At 43.2% G+C, this 21906-nt stretch overlaps 1 protein-coding gene across 4 annotated transcripts in view; it reads right to left on the bottom strand.

Annotated features, from left to right (window-relative positions):
* The window catches only part of TMEM123 (transmembrane protein 123), a 72738-nt gene extending 52278 nt beyond the window's left edge, over positions 1-20460 (bottom strand). For 2 of the 4 annotated variants that reach the window (XM_086338855.1, XM_086338857.1), the window contains exons 1-5: positions 20265-20460; positions 15348-15404; positions 12025-12078; positions 6665-6724; positions 1201-1260 (exon numbers count right to left, since the gene is read on the bottom strand). In XM_086338855.1, coding sequence (XP_086194981.1) covers positions 1201-1260; positions 6665-6724; positions 12025-12078; positions 15348-15404; positions 20265-20364 — 331 coding nt within the window. In that variant the 5' untranslated portion in view covers positions 20365-20460. The remainder of the gene's footprint in view (positions 1-1200; positions 1261-6664; positions 6725-12024; positions 12079-15347; positions 15405-20264) is intronic. The other 2 variants (XM_086338856.1, XM_086338858.1) reach the window with 1 other exon arrangement.
* Positions 20461-21906: the final 1446 nt, after the last annotated feature.

The following is a 21906-nucleotide window of genomic DNA, read 5'->3' as shown; positions in this document are numbered from 1 at the left end:
TAATTGACAATATTATGAAGGGCTTACTACATGCCATGCCTGTAGTAATGTACTAATGCATGTAACCTGCATTAGCCCATCTAACCCCTCAAACAATTCTGCGACAGGAACACAGCTAGGCGGTGACAGAAGGGAACTACATTTACTATTCTGCAATAAACCACAATGGAAAAGAAGATAAAAAGAATGTATACATGTATATAACTAAGTCATTTTGCTGTACAGCAGAAATGAACACAACACTGCAAATTAACTGTACTTCAATAAAAAATTACTAAAAAATCTCCATGACACTGCACAACACTGTGAATGTATTTAATGCCACCTCTACACTGATAAATGACTACATTTTGAATTTTATGTTATGTGCATGTTTCAACAATAAAATAACACAAAAAACAAAGAAAAACTCTAAGAAGTCAGAGCTTGTTCCCTTTTGTACTGTGTCCACACATTAAAGACACTCAAAAAATACTTGTTGAATAAAAATAGAAAATATGGGTCCAGTGATAGGATTTGTGTACCTTTTTTAAGTTTCTACCTCTGTCACTCTTAATAAAGGCAGTGAGAAGATAAACTAAATATCACTTAGAAGAAACATGCATTGATGGTACTATTATTTATAACATCAGTCTGCTCCTATCTTTACATGTTAATTGAGAAAATCAACAAAGAAATCCATCTGTCCCAAACTAAAAGCACAAGAAAAAAGCCTCATCTATTGTTTCAATAAGGAAGCAATGGCGTGGATGGAAATTTATCTGATGGGTGAAATATAAGCAGGGTCTCCTTAGAGTCCACCAAGGCAACTTAAGGTTGCCATGGCTGACCAGCTTAAAGTGATTTCTTCCACCAGCAAGATCAGCAGATTTATAAATTCAGTTCATATCCATAGGCAGAGCACACAATGCCATACCAAAAAATGTGCTAGAAAACTCAGTAATAAATTCCAGTATGTTTTTATTAATAGTTTTAGAATTTACTCACAACTTTGCTAGACTGAGAAAGATGGTAAATCCAGTGAACTATCATTTCCTGATGCCTACTAAGGGAAGCCTTTGATGGTAGGCTTTAAGTATTCACAAACGCACAAATCATGGTTAAGATAGGCCTGTGTACAGGCTTACATGTACTGGACTAGCTGATATTACTTTATGTATGCTAGGCAGATAATCCGCTTTCTGACCTTATAAAACTCACCTTCTTGCTTGTTACCATTGGAGTTTCCTCCAGACTGAGGATTATTCTGGTTTGGAGATCCTATAAAAACAAAGAAATATCCTGTGAAGAACGGCCATCAATATTGGACTAACGATACTGGCATTATGCTTCTTTTTTTTTTCTTTCAGCCTCTGGGGGGTGAGAGGGTAGATTATTCCACAGGAAATTCTACTTTTGCACTGCTTCTATGAAACATGCCTTGAAACTGTTCATAAATCTAGATGTGTATCACTCGATTTTTTCAGACGGAAAACATGTAGCTCATGTAACACTTACCAGGTACTTACTATGTGCCAGCCACTGATAAAATAGTTTGGACATGAGGCCTTGTGGTTATGAGGAATTTCTACTGACAACTCTGCTCTTCTGAGGAGAGTGGACCACCCTTACTGTTAACGAGTGCCCAGGTCTGGTACACCAGCACGCCTAACTTCATACAATGGAGAGAAGATGAAGTGGCTTAGGGTTTTCACGTAAACTTGGAAGCCTTCTTGATATAACTCTTTGGATTTTTAACTAGTAACTTAAAATTTGGAAAAAACTTTGGAATAATTCTATGCTTCAGTTAAGCAACTTTTCAGGGTGCATTATTCACCCTGGATCTTTGTATAAGGGAAGATTAAACACATATATTACACGGGTGGCGAGCAAGTATGTGATTGTGTACTTTTCACAAAGAAGGCCTCCCCAACCCCCATCACCTCCCAAGTACAAAGAAAGTAACCAATAACAATTCTTATGGAGCAGCTTTACTCTCTGTGCAAATTTCTTCCTCTTGCTGGAACCATAATCGATTTATCCCAAAAGACTATGGTGTGAAGATTAAACCTGAAAAAGATCAAGGTCAGTATGGGCTCGATAAAGGACAGAAATGGTATAGACCTAACTGATGCAGATGATATTAAGAAGAGTTGGCAAGAATATACAGAAGATCTGTACAAAGAAGATCTTCATGACCCAGATAATCACGATGGTGTGATCACTCACCTAGAGCCAGACATCCTGGAATGTGAAGTCAAGTGGGCCTTTGAAAAAATCACTACGAACAAAGCTAGTGGAGGTGATGGAATTCCAGTTGAGCTATTTCAAATCCTGAAAGATGATGCTGTGAAAGTGCTGCACTCAATATGCCAGCAAATTTGGAAAGCTCAGCAGTGGCCACAGGACCGAAAACCGTCAGTTTTCATTCCAATCCCACAGAAAGGCAATGCCAAAGAATGCTCACACTACTGCACAATTGCACTCATCTTACACGCTAGTAAAGTAATGCCCCAAATTCTCCAAGCCAGGCTTCAAGAGTACATGAACCGTGAACTTCCAGATGTCCAAGCTCGTTTTAGAAAAGGCAGAGGAACCAGAGATCAAATTGCCAACATCTGCTGGATCAAGGAAAAAGCAAGAGAGTTCCAGAAAAACATCTGTTTCTGCTTTATTGACTATGCCAAAGCCTTTGACTGTGTGGATCACAATAAACAGTGGAAAATTCTGAAAGGGATGGGAATACCAGAGCACCTGACCTGCCTCTTGAGAAACCTATATGCAGGTCAGGAAGCAACAGTTAGAACTGGACATGGAACAACAGGCTGGTTCCAAATAGGAAAAGGAGTACGTCAAGGCTGTATATTGTCACCCTGCTTATTTAACTTATATGCAGAGTACTCATGAGAAACGCTGGACTGGAGGAAGCACAAGCTGGAATCAAGATTTCTGGGAAAAATATCAATAACCTCAGATATGCAGATGACATCAACCTTATGGCAGAAAGTGAAGAGGAACTAAAGAGCCTCTAGATGAAAGTGAAAGAGGAGAGTGAAAAAGTTGGCTTAAAGCTCAACATTCAAAAAACAAAGATCATGGCATGTGGTCCCATCACTTCATGGCAAATAGACGGGGAAACAGTGGAAACAGTGTCAGACTTTATTTTTCTGGGCTCCAAAATCACTACAGATGGTGACTGCAGCCATGAAATTAAAAGATGCTTACTCCATGGAAGGAAAGTTATGACCAACCTAGATAGGAGAGACATTCAAAAGCAGAGACATTACTTTGCCAACAAAGGTCTGTCTAGTCAAGGCTATGGTTTTTGCAGTGGTCCTGTATAGATGTGAGAGTTGGACTGGGAAGAAAGCTGAGCACTGAAGAATTGATGCTTTTGAACTGTGGTGTTGGAAAAGACTCTTGAGAGTCCCTTGGACTGCAAGGAGATCCAACCAGTCCATCCTAAATTAGGAGATCAGTCCTGGGGGTTCCTTGGAAGGACTGATGCTAAAGCTGAAACTCCAATACGTTGGCTACTTCATGCGAAGAGTTGACTAATTGGAAAAGACCCTGATGCTGGGAGGGATTGGGGGCAGTAGGAGAAGGGGACGACAGAGGATGAGATGGCTGGATGGCATCACCGACTCGATGGACATGAGTTTGAATGAACTCCGGGAATTGGTGATGTACAGTGAGGCCTGGTGTGCTGCGATTCATGGAGTCACAAAGAGTCAGACACGACTGAGTGACTGAACTGGAGCAGCAGGGAGCAAATAATTGAGAATATGATGAAGGGCTTACTACATGCCACACCTTGTGGGGAACATGTAACCTGCATTAGCCCATCTAGCCCCCAAAACAATTCTGCGACACGAACACAGCTGGGCAGTGATAGAAGACCCACAGGAGACACATAGGAGACCACCCAGCTGTGTTTAGTTGCTCTAATGTGTCTGACTCTTTGCAATCCTGTGGACTGTAGCCCACGAGGCACCTCTGTCCATGGAGATGCTCCAGGGAAGAATACTGGAGTGAGTTGCCATGTCCTCCTCCAGGGGATCTTCCCAACCCAGTGATCAAATCCAGGTCTCCTGCACTGCAGGTGGATTCTTTACCATCTGAGCCACCAGAGAAGCCCATGAAAACTGGAGTGGGTAGCAGATCCCTTTCTCCAGGGGATCTTTCCCACCCAGGAATCGAACCAGGGTCTCTTGCCTTGCAGGCAGATTCTGGCCACCCAGCCAGTAAGTGGTGGATTCTCAGATGTGGACCAGGCTGTTTGAGTCCAAAGCGCATACATGAGAGTGCCAAATTGAAGTGCTGATTTTCTACAATCCTGCTTCTGCCCATATTCCCAGCTGTTGCATTGGTGATTGCTCAACCCTAACACAAGTTATCTTTTGAGTTTTCCTTCATCCTCACTCCACCATCCAAACCATTAGCAATGATTTCAGTTCCACACCCTAAGTAGATCTAGACTCTACCCTCTTATCCCCATTACCCCATGTCTTCATCTTTTGCCCAGATTACAAGAGCCTCCTGTTTTTCTCTCCCGGCTGTCGTCGTTCTTATGATGGATGTTTTCCGTTTTTCTTTTTTCTGCCTTGAGGAAGAAGGCAGAAACTGCCCTCTTTCTAAGGTCTTTCTAGTTTTAAGATCTCTTCACCCTTTTTCAAAAATACTTAGGAAGTACCTACTGTGTGCAAGCACTGAAACAAAGAATGTCTTGGATGATCTAAGTACAGGGAGGTGGGTGCTTTACGTGACAAAAAGAGACCAAGTATTACAGCAGAATACTTCACTAAATGGACTTAAGTTCATAAAGTGCCACAGATTCATTAAAGATTAATTTCATCTCCTAACTGGCTACCCTTTATGGTGGCTTTTGAAGACTGCAATCACTTTATACTTAGCTTATTAAAAAGGTTCAACCAAGGTCCGCCTAGTCAAAGCTATGGTTTTGCAGTAGTCATGTGCAGATGTGAGTTGGACCATAAAAAGACTCAACACAAAATAATTGATGCTTTTGAATGTGGTGCAAGAGAAGATTCGTAAGAGTCTCTTGGACTGCAATGAGATCAAACCAGTCAATCCTAAAGAAAATCAACCCTCAATATTCATTGGAAAGACTGATGCTGAAGCTACAATACTTTGGCCACCTGATGCAAAGAGCTGACTCGCTGCAAAAGACCCTGATGCTGGGAAAGATTGAAGGCAAAAGCAGAAGGGGACAACAGAGGATGAGGTGATTGGATGGATTACTCACGGATTAATCAGTGATCTGATTAAATGGACATGAGTTTAAACAAACTCCAGGAGACATGAAGAACAGGGAGGCTTGGCATGCTGCAGTCCATGTGGTCACAGAGTCAAACACAATTTAGTGACTAAACAACAACAAATCCCTTATATGTGGAATCAAAAAATGGAGCAAATGAACCTATGTTTGAAGTAGAAACAGACTCACAGACATACAGAACAGACTTAGGGTTTCCAAGGGGGAGCAGGGGTCGGGGAGGAGGGGACTAGGAGTTTGCGATTACTCGATGCAAACTGTTACATACAGAACTCAGAAAACACAACAGTGCACAGGGAACTCCATTTACTCTTCTGAAATAAACCATAATGGAAAAGAAAATAAAAAACAATGTATACATGTATATAAGTAAGTCATTTTGCTATACAGCAGAAATGAACACAACATTGTTAAATTTTGTTTAACACAAAATTGTTAAATTAACTGCACTTCAATAAAAAATTACTAAAAAATCTCCACGACACTGCACAACGTTGTGAATGTATTTAATGCTACCTCTACACTGAAAAACGGCTAACTTTGTGAATTTTTAGTTATGTGTGTGTTTCAACAATAGAATAACACAAAAAACAAAGAAAAACTCCAAGGAGTCATAGCTTGGTCCCTTTTGTACTGTGTCCACACATTAAAGACACTCAATAAATATTTACGAATAAAAGTAGAAAATATGGGTCCAGTGATAGGATTTGTGTACCTTTTTTAAGTTTCTACCTCTGTCACTCTTAATAAAGGCAGTGAGAAGATAAACTAAATATCACTTAGAAGAAACATGCGTTGATGGTACCATTATTTGTAACATCAGTCTGGTTCCTATCTTTACATGTTAATTGAGAAAATCAACAAAGAAATCCATCTGTCCCAAACTAAAAGCACAAGAAAAAAGCCTCATCTATTGTTTCAATAAGGAAGCAACAGCGTGGATGGAAATTTATCTGATGGGTGAAATATAAGCAGGGTCTCCTTAGAGTCCACCAAGGCAACTTAAGGTTGCCATAGCTGACCAGCTTGAAGTGATTTCTTCCACCAGCAAGATCAGCAGATTTATGAATTCTAGTTCATACCCATAGGCAAAGGACATAATGTCATACCAAAAAAATGTGCTAGAAAACTCAGTAATACCAGTATGTTTTTATTAATAGTTTTAGAATTTACTCACAACTTTGCTAGACTGAGAAAGATGATGAATCCAGTGAACTATCATTTCCTGATGCCTACTAAGGGAAGCCTTTGATGGTAGGCTTTAAGTATTCACAAACGCACAAATCATGGTTAAGACAGGCCTGTGTACAGTTTACATGTGCTGGACTAGCTGATATTACTTTATATATGCTAGGCAGATAATCCGTTTTCTGACCTTATAAAACTCACCTCCTTCGTTGTTACCATTGGAGTTTCTTTCAGACTGAGGATTATTCTGGCTTGAAGATCCTATAAAAACAAAGAAATATCCTGTGAAGAACGGCCATCAACATTGAACTAAGGGTACTGGCAATATGTTTCTTTTGGCCCCAAGGGGTGGCAGGGTAGATTACTCCACAGGAAGTTCTACTTTTGCACTGCTTCTATGAAACATGCCTTGAAACTGTTCATAAATCTAGATCTGCATCACTGGATTTTTTAAGACAGAAAACATGTAGCTAATGTAACACTTACTAGGTACTTACTATGTGCCAACCACTGATAAAATAGATTGGATATGAGGCCATGCGGTTATGAGGAATTTCTACTACTGACAACTCTGCTCTTCTGAGGAGAACAGACCACCTTTAATATTAACGAGTGCCCAGGTCTTATGCACCAGCACACCTAACTTCATACAATGGAGAGAAGGTGAAATGGCTTAGGGTTTTCATGTAAACTTGGAAGCCTTCTTGATATAATTTTTTGAATTTTTAACTAGTAACTTAAAATTTGGAAAAAGTATGGAAGAATTCTATGCTCCAGATAAGCAGCTTTTCAGGGTACAATATTCACCCTGGATCTTTATATAATGGAAGATTAAATACATATATTACATGGGAGGCGAGCAAGTATGTTATTTTGTACTTTCCCAAACTATGCCCTGCAGAAGGCAATGGCACCCCACTCCAGTACTCTTGCCTGGAAAACCCCATGGACGGAGGAGCCTGGTAGGCTGCAGTCCATGGGGTCGCTAAGAGTCGGACACAACTGAGCGACTTCACTTTCACTTTTCACTTTCATGCATTGGAGAAGGAAATGGCAACCCGCTCCAGTGTTCTTGCCTGGAGAATCCCAGGGACGGGGGAACCTGGTGGGCTGCCGCCTATGGGGTTGCACAGAGTCAGACACGACTGAAGCGACTTAGCAGCAGCAGCAGCAGCAAAGTATGCCTCCGCCAACCCAAAAAACTCCCAAGTACAAAGAAAGTAAGCAATAACAATTCTGATAAAGCTATCTTTACTCTTTCTGCCATTTTCTTCCTCTTGCTGGAACCATAATCCATTTATACCAAAAGACTATGCTGTGAAGATTAAACCTAAAAAAGATCAAGGTCAGTAGACTATGTATTTAGCAGCAGGTAGCAAGTAACTGACAATATTACGAAGGTCTTACTACATGCCACGCCTTGTGGGGAGCATGTAACCTGCATTAGCCCATCTAACCCCCAAACAATTCTGCGACAGGAACACAGCTAGGCAGTGACAGAAGACCCATAGGAGACCACCCAGCTGTGTTTAGTTGCTCCACTGTGTCTGACTCTGTGATCCCATTAACTGTAGCCCACCAGGCACCTCTGTCCATGGAGATGCTCCAGGCAAGAATACTGGAGTGAGCTGCCATGTCCTCCTCCAGGGGATCTTCCCAACCCAGGGATGGACTCCAGGTCTCCTGCACTACAGGTGGATTCTTTACCATTTCAGCCACCATGGAAGCCCATGAATACTGGAGTGGGTAGCCGATCCCGTTCTCCAGGGGATCTTTCCCACCCAGGAATCAAACCAGGGTCTCCTGCCTTGCAGGCAGATTCTGGCCACCCAGCCAGTAAGTGGTGGAGTCTCAGATGTGGACCAGGCTGTTGATTCCAAAGTGCACACATGAGAGTGCCAAATTGAAGTGCTGATTTTCTACAATAAACCTGCTTCTGCCCACATGTTCCCAGTTGTTGCATTGCTGGTTGCTCAACCCTAACACCAGGAAGTTATCTTTTCATTCTTCCATCTTCCTCACTCTACTATCCAATCCATTAGCAATGATTTCAGTTCCCCACCCCAAGTAGATCTAGACTCTACCCACTTATCCCCACTACCCCATGTCTTCATCTTTTGCCCAGATTACAAGAGCCTCCTGTTTTTCTCTCCCTGCTGTCGTCACTCTTATGACAGATGCTTTCCTTTTCTCTTTTTTTTGGCTTGAGGAAGAAGGCAGAAACTGCCTTCTTTCTAAGCTCTTCTAGTTTTAAGATCTCTTCACCTTTTTCAAAAAATACTTATGAAGTATCCACTGTGTTCAAGCACTAAAATAAAGACTGTCTTGGACTTTCTAAGTACAAGGAGTCAAGTGCTTTACATGACAAATAAAGACCAAGTATTACAGCAGAATACTTCACTAAATGGAATTAAGTTAAGTTCATAAAGTGCCACAGATTCCTTAAAGATTAATTTCATCACCTAACTGGCTACCAATTATGGTGGCTTTTGAAGTCTGGCAATCACTTTATAGATAGCATATTAAAAAGCAGAGACATTACTTTGCAAAAAATAGTCTGTCTAGTCAAAGCTATGGTTTTTGCAGTAGTCATGTATGCGTGTCAGAGGTGGACTATAAAGAAAGCTGAATGCCAAAGAATTGATGGTGTTTAACTGTGGTGTTGCGAGAAGACTCTTGAAAGTCCCTTGGACTACAAGGAGATCAAAGCAGTCAATCCTAAAGTAAACAACCCTCAATGTTCATTGGAAAGACTGATGTTGAAGCTACAATACTTTGGCCACCTGATGCAAAGAGCTGACTCATTGCAAAAGACCCTGATGCTGGGAAAGACTGAAGGCAAAAGCAGAAGGAGGCAACAGAGGATGAAGTGACTGGATGGGTTAATCACTGATTAATCAGTAATCTGATTAAATGGACATGAGTTTGAGCAAACCCTGGGAGAGATGAAGGACAGGGAAGCTTGGCATGCTGCAGTCTATGGGGTCACAGAGTCAGACACAACTTAGTAACTCAACAACAACAAATCACTTATATGTGGAATCTAAAATATGACAAAAATGAACCTATCTATGAAGTAGAAACAGACTCACAGACATACAGAACAGACATAGGGTTTCCCAGGGGGAGCCTGGGCCTGGGAGGGAGGGACTAGGAGTCTGGGGTTAGTAGATGCAAACTGTTACATACAGAACTGAGAAACAACAACAGTGCTCAGGGAACTCCATTCACTATTCTGCAATAAACCACAAGGAAAAGAAAATGAAAAGAATGTATACATGTATATAACTAAGTCATTTTGCTGTACAGCAGAAATGAACACAACATTGCAAATTAACTGTACTTCAATAAAAATTTAATAAAAAATCTCCATGACACTGCACAACATTGTGAATGCATTTAATGCCACCTGTACACTTAAAAAGAAAGTGTATTGTCAAAGAAAGGCAATGCCAAAGAATGCTTAAAGTACTGCACCATTGCACTCATCTCACATGCTAGTAAAGTAATGCTCAAAATTCTCCAAGCCAGGCTTCAGCAGTACGTGAAATGTGAACTTCCAGATGTTTAAGCTCGTTTTAGAAAAGGCAGAGGAACCACAGATTAAATTGCCAACATCCGCTGGATCATTGAAAATGCAAGAGTTCCAGAAAAACATCTATTTCTACTTTATTGACTATGCCAAAGCCTTTGACTGTGTGCATCACAATACACTGTGGAAAATTCTGAAAGAGATGGGAAAACCAGAGCACCTGACCTGCCTCTTGAGAAACCTACATGCAGGTAAGGAAGTAACAGTTAGAACTGGACATGGAACAACAGACTGGTTCCAAACAGGAAAAGGAGTACCTCAAGGCTGTATATTGTCACCCTGCTTATTTAACTTATATGCAGAGTACATCATGAGAAACACTGGGCTGGAAGAAGCACAAGCTGGAATCAAGATTGCTGGGAGAAATATCAATAACCTCAGATATGCAGATGACACCACCCTTATGGCAGAAAGTGAAGAGGAAATCAAAAGCCTCTTGATGAAAGTGAAGAGGAGAGTGAAAAAGTTGGCTTAAAACTCAAAATTCAGAAAACTAAGATGGTGGTATCTGGTCCCATCACTTCATGGGAAATAGATGGGGAAACAGTGGAAACAGCGACAGACTTATTTTTTTGTGCTCCAAAATCACTGCAGACGATGACTGCAGCCATGAAATTAAAAGATGCTTACTCTTTGGAAAGAAAGTTATGACCAACCTAGATAGCATATTCAAAAGCAGAGATATTACTATGCCAACAAAGGTCCATCTAGTCAAGGCTATGGTTTTTCCAGTGGTCATGTATGGATGTGAGAGTTGGACTATGAAGAAAGCTGAGCACCGAAGAACTGATGCTTTTGAACTGTGGTGTTGGAGAAGACTCTTGAGAGTCCCTTGGACTGCAAAGAGATCCAATCAGTCCATCTTGAAGGAGATCAGTCCTGGGTGTTCATTTGAAGGACTGATGCTGAGGCTGAAACTCCAGTACTTTGGCCACCTAATGCGAAGAGTTGACTCATTGGAAAAGACCCTGATGCTGGGAGAGACTGGGGGCAGGAGGAGAAGGGGACGACAGAGGATGAGATGGCTGGATGGCAATACCGACTCGATGCACATGAGTTTGGGTGGATTCCAAGAGTTGGTGATGGACAGGGAGGCCTGGCGTGCTGTGGTTCATGGGGTTGCAAAGAGTTGGACACAACTGAGTGACTGAACTGAACTGAACACTTAAAAATGGCTAACTCTGTGAATTTTAAGTTATGTGTATGTTTCAACAATAAAATGTCACAAAAAAACAAACAAAAACTCCCAGAAGTCAGAGCTTGGTCCCTTTTGTACTGTGCCCACACATTAGAGACACTCAATAAATATTTGTTGAAAAAATGGGTCCAGTGATAGGATTTTTGTACCTTTTTAAGTTTCTACCCCCGTCACTCTTAATAAAGGCAGTGAGAAAATAAACTAAATATTACTTAGAAGAAACATGCGTTTATGGTACTATATAACATCAGTCTTGTTCCTATCCTTCCATGTTAATTGAGAAAATCAAGGAAGAAATCCATCTGTCCCAAACTAAAGGCACAAGAAAAGAGCCTCATCTAGTGTTTCAATAGGGAAGCAAGGGGGTGGATTGAAGGCAAATTAAGGCTGCCATGGCTGACCAGCTTAAAGTGATTTCTTCCACCAGCAAGATCAGCAGATTTATGAATTCTAGTCATATTCATAGGCAGAGCCCAAAATGTCATACCTAAAAATGTGCTTCTACATTCAGTAATATATTTCCGTATGTTTTTATTAAGAGTTTTAGAATTTACTCACAACTTTGCTAGACTTAGAAAGGTGGTGAATCCAGTGAACTATCATTTCCTGATACCTACTAAGGGAAGCCTTTGATGGTAGGCTCTAAGTATTCACAAACGCACAAATCATGGTTAAGACAGGTCAGTGTACCAGCTTACATGTATTTGATTAGCTGTTATTATTTTATGTATGCTAGGCAGATAAACCGTTTTTTGACCTTTTTAAACTCACCTCCTTGGCTGTCCTTGGAGTTTTCTGGAGATTTAGGATCATTGTCTGCAGTTCCTATAAAAACAAAGAAATATTCTGTGAAGAAAGGACATCAATATTTAACTAAGGGTACTGGCAATGTTTTTCTTTCAGCCTATGTGGGTTGGGAGGGTAGATTATTCCACAGGACGTTCTACTTCTGCACTGTTTCTATGAAACAGGCCTTGAAATTGTTCATAAATCTAGATCTCTATTACTGGATTATTTAAGACAGAAAACATATAGCTAATGTACACACTTACCAGGTACTTACTATGTGCCAGCCACTGAAAAATAGTTTGGACATGAGGCCATGTGGTTATGAGGTATTTCTACTACTGACAACTCTGCTCTTCTGAGGAGAGTGGACCACCCTTACTATTAACGAGTGCCCAGGTCTTGTACACCAGCACACCTAACATAAAACAATGGAGAGAAGATGAAGTCGCTTAGGGTTTTCATGTAAAGTTGGAAGCCTTCTCAAGATAATTCTTTGAATTTTTAACTGCTGCTGCTAATTTGCTTCAGTCGTGTCCAACTCTGTGCGACCCCAAAGACGGCAGCCCACCAGGCTCCCCTGTCCCTGGGATTCTCCAGGGAAGAACACTGGAGTGGGCTGCCATTTCCTTCTCCATTGCAGGAAAGTGAAAAGTGAAAACGAAGTCGCTCAGTCAGGTCTGACTCTTCGTGACACCATGGACTGCAGCCTACCAGGCGCCTCTGTCCATGGGATTTTCCAGGCAAGAGTACTGGAGTGGGGTGCCATTGCCTTCTCTGGAATTTTTAACTAGTACCTTAAAATTTGGGAAAAGTTTGGAAGAATTCTATGCTTCAGTTAAGCAACTTTTCAGGGTGCATTATTTACCCTGGATCTTTACATAATGGAAGATTAAAAACATATATTACATGGGAGGCGAGCAAGTGTATTATTGTGTACTTTTCACAAAGAAGGCCTCCCCTCAAAAAAAACCTTTGAAGTAAAAAGAAAGTAAGCAATAACAATTCTGATGGAGCTATCGTTACTGTGTGAGAAAATTTCTTCCTCTTGCTGGAACCATAGTACATTATTCCCAAAAAGCTATGGTGTGAAGATTAAACCTGGAAAAGATCAAGGTCAGTAGACCATATATTTAGATGTATTTAGCAGCAGGTACCAAATAACTGGCAATATTATGAAGGGCTTAAAAGTGCCAGGACCTGTGGGGAGCATGTAACCTGCATTAGCCCATCTAACCCCCAAACAATTCTGCGACAGGAACACAGCTAGGCAGTGACAGAAGACCCATAGGAAGACCCACAGGAGACCCATAGAAGACCACCCAGCTGTGTTTATTTGCTCCGCTGTGTCTGACTTTGCGATCCCGTGGACTGTAGCCCACCAGGCACCTCTGTCCATGGAGATGCTCCAGGCAAGAATACTGGAGTGAGCTGCCATGTCCTCCTCCAGGGGATCTTCCCAACCCAGGGATCGAATCCAGGTCTCCTGCACTGCAGGTGGATTCTTTACCATCTCAGCCACCATGGAAGCCCATGAATACTGGAGTGGGTAGCCGATCCTGTTTTCCAGGGGGATCTTTCCCACTCAGGAATCGAACCAGGGTTTCCTGCCTTGCAGGCAGATTCTGGCCACCCAGCCAGTAAGCGGTGGAGTCTCAGATGTGGACCAGGCTGTTTGATTTCAAAGCGTGTACATGAGAGTGCCAAATCAAAGTGCTGATTTACGATAAACCTGCTTCTGCCCTCATGTTCCCAGTTGTTGCATTGGTGATTGCTCAACCCTAACACAAGGAAGTTATCTTTTCATTCTTCCTTCTTCCTCACTCCACCATCCAATCCATTAGCAATGATTTCAGTTCCACACCCCAAGTAGATCTAGACTCCACCCACTTATCCCCATTACCCATGTCTTCATCTTTTGCCCAGATTACAAGAGCCTCATGTTTTCCTCTCCCTGCTGTTGTCACTCTTATGATGGATACTTTCCTTTTTTCCTTTTTCTGGCTTGAGGAAGAAGGCAGAAACTGCCTTCTTTCTAAGCACTTTCTAGTTTTAAGACCTCTTCACCTTTTTCAAAATATACTTAGGAAGTACCTACTGTGTGCAAGCACTGAAATAAAGACTGTCTTGGACAATCTAAGTACAAGGAGGCGGATACTTTACATGACAGAAAAAGACCAAGTATTACAGGAGAATACTTCACTAAATGGAATTAAGTTCATAAAGTGGCACAGATTCATTAAAGATTAATTTCACCTCCTAATTGGCTACCCATTATGGTGGCTTTTGAAGTCTGGCAATCACCATATAGATAGCATATTAAAGAGCAGAGACATTACTTTGCAAACAAAGGTCCATCTAGTCACAGCTATAAAATAAAAATATCTTCAAAAAAAATTGCATAATATTGTGAATGTATTTAATGCCACCTGTACACTTAAAAATGGCTAACGTTGTGAATTTTATGTTACGTGCATGTTTCAACAATAAAATAACACAAAAAACAAAGAAAAACTCCAAGAAGTCAGAGCTTGGTCCCTTTTGTACTGTGTCCACACAGTAAAGACACTTAATAAATATTTGTTGAATAAAAGTAGAAAAAATGGGTTCAGTGATAGGATTTGTGTACCTTTTTTAAGTTTCTACCTCTGTCACTCTTAATAAAGGCAGTGAGAAGATAAACTAAATATCACTTAGAAGAAACATGCGTTGATGGTACTATTATTATAACATTAGTCTGGTTCCTATGCTTCCATGTTAATACAGAAAATCAAGGAAGAAATCCATCTGTCCTAAACTAAAAGCAGAAGAAAAAAAGCCTCATCTATTGTTTTAATAAGGAAGCAATGGTGTGGATTGAAATCTAACTGATGGGTGAAATATAAGCAGGGTCTCCTTAGAGTCCACCAAGGCAAATTAAGGCTGCCATGGCTGACCAGCTTAAAGTGATTTCTTCCACCAGCAAGATCAGCAGATTTATGAATTCTAGTTCGTATTCATAGGCAGAGCGCAAAATGTCATACCTAAAAATGTGCTTGAAAACTCAGTAATAAATTCCAGCATTTTTTTTATTAATAGTTCTAAAATTTACTGACAACTTTGCTAAACTGAGAAAGATGGTGAATCCAGTGAACTATCATTTCCTGATGCCTACTAAGGGAAGCCTTTGATGGTAGGCTTTAAGTATTCACAAACGCACAAATCATGGTTAAGACAGGTCAGTGTACCAGTTTACATGCACTGGACTAGCTGATATTACTTTATGTATGCTAGGCAGATAATCCGTCTTCTGACCTTTTTAAACTCACCTCCTTGGTTATCACTGGAATTTTCTACAGACATAGGATTCTTCTGACTTACAGATCCTATAAAAACAAAGAAATATCCTGTGAATAACGGCCATCAATATTTAATAAGGGTACTGGCAATATGTTTCTTTCAGCCCCTGAGGGGTGGCAGGGTAGATTATTCTGCAGGAAGTTCTACTTTTGCACTGCTTCTATGAAATGTGCCTTGATACTGTTCATAAATCTAGATCTATATTACTAGATTTTTTAAGACAGAAAACATATAGCTAATGTACACATTTACCTAGTACTTACTATGTGCCAGCCACTGATAAAATAGTTTGGACAGGAGGCCATGTGGTTATGAGGAATTTCTACTACAGACAACTTTGCTCTTCTGAGGAGAGTGGATCACCCTTACTACTAATGAGTGCCCAAGGTCTTGTGCACCAGCATGCCTAACTTCATACAATGGAGAGAAGATGAAGTGGGTTAGGGTTTTCACATAAAATTGGAAGCATTGTTGATATAACTCTTTGAATTTTTAACTAGTAACTTAAAATTTGGAAAAAGTTTGGAAGAATTCTACGCTCCGCAACTTTTCAGGGTGCATTATTCACCTTGGATCTTTGTATAAGGGAAGATTAAATACATATATTACATGGGAGGCGAGCAAGTATGTTATTGTGTACTTCCAAAGAAGGCCCTCCCCACAGCAAAAACCTCCCAAGTACAAAGAAAGTAAGCAATAACAATTCTGATGGAGCTATCTTTACTCTGTGTGCAAATTTCTTCCTTTTGCTGGAACCATAATGCATTTATCCCAAGACTATGGTGTGAAGATTAAACCTGAAAAAGATCAAGGTCAGTAGGCTATGTATTTAGATGTATTTAGCAGCAGGTAGCAAATAACTGCCAATACTATGAAGGGCTTACTACATGCCAGGCCTTGTGGGGAGCATGTAACCTGCATTAGCCCATCTAACCCCCAAAACAATTCTGCGACAGGAACACAGCTAGGCAGTGACAGAAGACCCATAGGAAGACCCACAGGGGACCACCCAGCTGTGTTTAGTTGCTCCATTGTGTTTGACTCTTTGTGATCCCATGGACTGTAGCCCACCAGGCACCTCTGTCCACAGAGATTCTCCAGGTAAGAATACTGGAGTGAGTTGCCAAGTCCTCTTCCAGGGGATCTTCCCAACCCAGGGATTGAATCCAGGTCTCCTGTACCGCAGGTGGATTCTATACCATCTGAGCCACCAGAGAAGCCCATGAAAACTGGAGTCGGTAGCCGATCCCTTTCTCCAGGGGATCTTTCCCACTCAGGAATCAAACCAGGGTTTCCTGCCTTCAGGCAGATTCTGGCCACCCAGCCAGTAAGCGGTGGAGTCTCAGATGTGGACCAGGCTGTTTGATTCCAAAGTGCGTACATGAGAGTGCCAACTGGAAGTGTTGATTTTCTACGATAAACCTGCTTCTGCCCTCTGGAAGTTGGCAGTTGTTCCCAGTTGTTGCATTGCTGGTTGCTCAACTCTAACACCAGGAAGTTATCTTTTGAGTCTTCCTTCTTCCTCACTCCACCATCCAATCCATTAGCAATGATTTCAGTTCCACACCCCAAGTAGATCTAGACTCCACCCACTTATCCCCATTACCCCATGTCTTCATCTTTTGCCCAGATTACAAGAGCCTCCTGTTTTTCTCTCCCTGCTGTTGTCACTCTTATGACGGGTGCTTTACTTTTTTCTCTTTTTTTGACTTGAGGAAGAAGGCAGAAACTATCTTCTAAGCTCTTCACCTTTTTTCAAAAAATACTTATGAAGTACCCACTGTGTGCAAGCTGAAATAAAGAATGTCTTGGACAATCTAGGTACAAGGAGGTGGATGCTTTACTTGACAAAAAAAGACTCAAGTATTATATAGCACAATACTACTCTAAATGGAATTAAGTTCATAAAGTGGCCCAGAATCATTAAAGATTAATTTCATCTCCTAATTGGCTACCCATTATGGTGGTTTTTGAAGTGTGGCAATCACTTTAGACAGTATATTAAAAAGCAGAGACATCACTTTGACAACATAGGTCCATCTGGTCAAAGCTATGGTTTTTCCAGTAGTCCTTTATGGATGTGAGAGTTGGACTATAAAGAAAGCTGAGCACCAAAGAATTGGTGCTTTTGAACTTCAGTGTTGGAGAAGACCCTTGAGAGTCCCTTGGACTGCAAGGAGATCCAACCAGTCCATCCTAAAGGAAATCAGTCCTGAATATTCATTGGAAGGACTGATGCTGAAGTTTAAACTCCAATACTCTGGCCAACTGATGTGAAGAACTGACTCATCTGAAAAGACCTTGACACTGGGAAAGATTGAAGGTGGGAGGAGAAGGGGACGACAGAGGATGAGATGGTTGGATGGCATCATTGACTCGGTGGACATGAGTTTGAGTAGGCTCTGAGAGTTGGTGATGGACAGGGAGGCCTGGCGTGCTGCAGTCCATGTGGTCACAAAGAGTCGGACACAACTGAGTGACTGAACTGAACTGAACTGAATCACTTTAGAAAGTTCCTCTTATTTGGATTCCCCCTGCAGGCTAAGAACACTTTAGGGCTTGCCTAAGGTTTGACAGATGTAATCTAGTGTTAGAAATGGCCATCTCTTAGCAACCTGTTTGAACTCTTGAAGGCAGCATTTCTGAAGCTACCTCAACCCTTAGACTTTTCAGTTCATGGTCATTGAAGTCCTTCCTTTCCCCTATGCTTGTTTAAGGTGGGTTTCTGTCACTTGCTACTGCTAACAGTCCTGACTAACAGCTTTCCCCTCCCTTATATCTTTCATTGTACTACCACGTTCTATCCTGTTTGCTGGCTTGCTAACTTATTCATACTATCCCTCCTCCTTCAGCGAAAATATTTATGAAATTATGCAGCAGACTGAAGAAAATCTTAAAAGTAGAATTTCAGTAATCTTTTTATTTTTTCCCACAATATTCTGGGCAATGACAGTATTGCTTGAAGAGTCAACATCACACAATGTAGCTTAGTGGAAAATGGTTGAAAGATTGATTCTGGCCTCTGAAATCAAACATCTATTAGTTGTTTCACTTTGCACAAGTTAGGTAACTTCTAAGCCTCAATTTCCTCATTTATAAAATGGGTATAATACTGGAAGGATCCAATGGGATGAGGTATGGACCTCAATTAGCACAGAGTGAGAAGCTCACAGAGTGAGATGAAAGTGTCTAGTAAAAATTAGTTACGGAACTCTAGTATGACAAAAATCACTGTATTTCATAATGACACTTTAAATGGATTACAGATTACCTATAAACACTAGGACAACATTTATTTGTTCTTTTGAGATTTCCTTTATAGAACCTTCCTTTAGTTTCAAGGTGACATTATAGTCTGGAGAAATGGATTCCCACTCACATTGGTTATACCAGTTCATGAAATCAAGGCTCTCACATAGTAGAGCATCCCAAATTTTTCAAACAGCGTTAACATCTAGTGAGATATCAGGTAATAAACAGAACTGTCAAAAAGTGAGTATTAAATTAGGACAAAAAAATCTGTTATGAGGGGAAAAGAAAAGCAAGGACACTTTTTCTCTACTCAGTAATTCAGAGAAACAATAAAAACGTATACTTTCACAAAGTAACATAAAAAATGGAGACCTACTGACATAAATATTGGTATAAAATTAGCACCAAGTTATACTCTTTAACTCTAGACTGTTCATTTTACAATCAAACACCTCGTAATATTGAAAATACGATGGACATGCTTTTACTGATCTTCTTTCCTTAAATGATCTCAAAATGTGGTCTACAAAGCTAGTCTGTCACATGTGCAATTCAGCAAAGCAAACAAAAAAATTCAGCAAAACAAACGAAAATCGTTGTCTGATTCACCCAGATTATTCTAGCAAAAGTAGGCGTTGTGTCTGAATTACCTGGTTTTGCAAACTGCTGGATAAAACTAATGTAAAGCTAAACATACAGTGGATAGAATTTAAAAGCCATGAAAAGCTTGGGTCTTTAAACTAACTCACTGTGGTTTATTGATCATTAACCAGTTATCTGACTTCTATTAGAGTTGACAAAGAGAAAACAGAATTTACTCAGGAAATCCCAGCTTTCGCCGCTTTATCGAAAAAGTCCCCAAAAGGCCAAGGGCCTAAAGGGACACCTCCCTTCCCCCAGGAGCGAAAGGTCAAAATCATTCTGTCATGACTCTACTGGCGGTGTCCTGAACTCCTAACATCCGCGCAGCTGTTCAAGGCGGCAGAGCTGATGCGCCTCGACCGCTGTTTACGGTACACGAGGGACCGGGAGCGGCCATCCACAAGGGCGCGAGCATCACCTGCGCCTGGGAGGGCTGGCCGCATGCCCCCGAAGCTCCCAACCTGCCACATGAGCCCCAAAGTGCAAACTTGAGGCGTCTGGGGTCCTTAAGACTATATGCATAATTGGTTTGATTTTACACGAGGCAATGAGACGCCAGAAAACGCTGAAAGGTTCACAACTAACTGGTAGACACGTCTGCTCAGGAGTCGGTAGACATATTTTCCAGTCCCCCTAACCGTTTACAAAAGGAAGCCTGAGAGGAACTCTAACCTCCCCGAGAAACGTTAACTTCGGCGAAAGGCTGTAACAACCGCGCTGCAGGCCGGTCGTCGGTAGCGCAACAGGTGACTCGCCGCCCTCGGGCCGCGACCGCGGCGAGCCCCGGAGCTGAGGAGAGGGCCAGACGCCCAGTCAGCCGGCGGCCCCGCGGGGCGCGGGGGCGCGAGGCCGCCCGGCCGCCCGGCCGCCCCCCGCCGCCCTCAGGCCCGCGCACGGCCGCCGCGCGCTCGTCCCCACACTCGCACAACTTTCCGCGCGGCCACAGCCAGCCGGGAGGCTCGCGGGCCGTGGGCGACCCCGCGGCCACTCACCCTCGGGGTCCGCGCTGTCCGTGAAAACCTTCAGCAGCGCCACCCCCAGCACGACCCCCAGGGCCAGCAACGTCAGGAAACCTCGGGCGCCGAGTCCCATTGTTCCGAGGCGGGACGCCGAGGCCTCGCGGGTCCTCACCGAGCTGCTGCGGCACGGCTGAGAGCCTGCTCCCCTTCCCCTCCCCCTTCCCCTTCCGCCGCGCACGCCGCCCCTCCCGCCGCCTCCCCCCAAACACCAAATCGGGCGCGGGAACCTGGCCCGGAGGGGGCGTCGCGTGCCGGCCCAGGAGGTGGGGCTGGGCGGGGCCGAGGCGTCTTGGCGGGGCGGGGGGGTGGGGGGGCTGAGGGGGCGGGACCGAGACGTGGGGGCGGGGCGGGGCTGAGGTGGAGGGGCGGGCCGAGGCGGCGGGGCTGAGGCGGAGGGGCGGGGCCGAGGCGGAGGGCTGAGGCGGGGGGACTGGGCCGAGGCGGCGGGGCAGAGGCGGAGGGGCGGGGCCGAGGCTGCGGGGCAGAGGCGGAGGGGCGGGGCCGAGGCGGAGGGGCTGAGGCGGAGGGACGGGGCCGAGGCGGAGGGGCGGGGACAGGGCGGGGCTTGCGATTGGGCGCGCGGGGCTCTCCTCGCCACCTCCCCTTCCCGCGCGTGTCTTCGAGCCCCAGAACGCTTCATCAAGTTCCTTTTTTTTTTTTCCCCGGAAATGGCAGTTTCGTTTTTTTTTTGGAAAAAAGCGAGCACCTGTTGCCTCTCCGGATAGCGAGCGCGCCGGGCTTTGCTGGGCTCGGAAGGAAGTCTTTGAAGAGTAGTTTTTTGGTGGGGTGCAGGGGATGCTTGCGGCTTCGAGTGACAGGGAGAAGCCTTGGGCGAGGGATGCGTAAAGGGAGGTCCAGGAAAGAAGCTGGAGTAGATGGGATCCCCTTTGAGGGGTCCTGTGCCGTCAGAGGGTTTTTTGTTGTTGTTGTTTTTCTGAGATGGGGCGGGGGGTGGAAAAGACAAATTCGTTTAAGTTTATGATTCGTTGGTGGCTCAGACGGTAAAGCGTCTGCCCGCAATGCAGGAGACCCGGGTTCGATCCCCGGGTCGGGAATATCCCCTGGAAAAGAAAATGGCAACCCACTCCAGGACTCTTGCCTAGAAAATTCCATGGGTGGAGGAGCCTGGTGGGCTACAGTCCATAGGGTTGCAAAGAGTCGGACACGACTGAGCGACTTCACTCACTTTATACGTAAAACATCCATGATCTCTATACCCCAAATTATACCGCCTCTTCTTTCACAGATTCCCGGCTTCTCTAGACAGCTTCCGTGCCTTAAGCGGTTATTAAAGTGGACTCTGGTGGGGGGGTGGAGGGGATGGCGGCAAGGGGACACGAAAGAATTGGTAGCTATTCAGAGGAAAGTATAGCCGGCAAGACCGAGTTTGCACACTTCTAACCTAGTCTGTTCTCTCCTTGGAGAAGGAGTCTGCTGTCCCAGTTGGGATGGAATAACCTGTTCTGAATAGTTTTTGCCTAAGTGTCTCTTCAGCCCTTGGAGCCAGTGCTACTCACGTGTCTTGACTTGCAGTACTCCTAAAGTCTGCATTTTGTTTCTGCTAAGAACTGTGAAATAACCTGTAGTAACCTGTGGCTGATGCAAGAGAATGACA

Source organism: Bos grunniens, chromosome 15 (genome assembly GCF_055505025.1).
Source record: "Bos grunniens cultivar Pamir isolate PY7600 chromosome 15, Bosgru_T2T1.0, whole genome shotgun sequence".
Classification (NCBI taxonomy): domain Eukaryota; kingdom Metazoa; phylum Chordata; class Mammalia; order Artiodactyla; family Bovidae; genus Bos; species Bos grunniens.
Note: the sequence above shows the minus strand (reverse complement) of the source record. Positions and strands in the feature narration are given on the sequence as shown.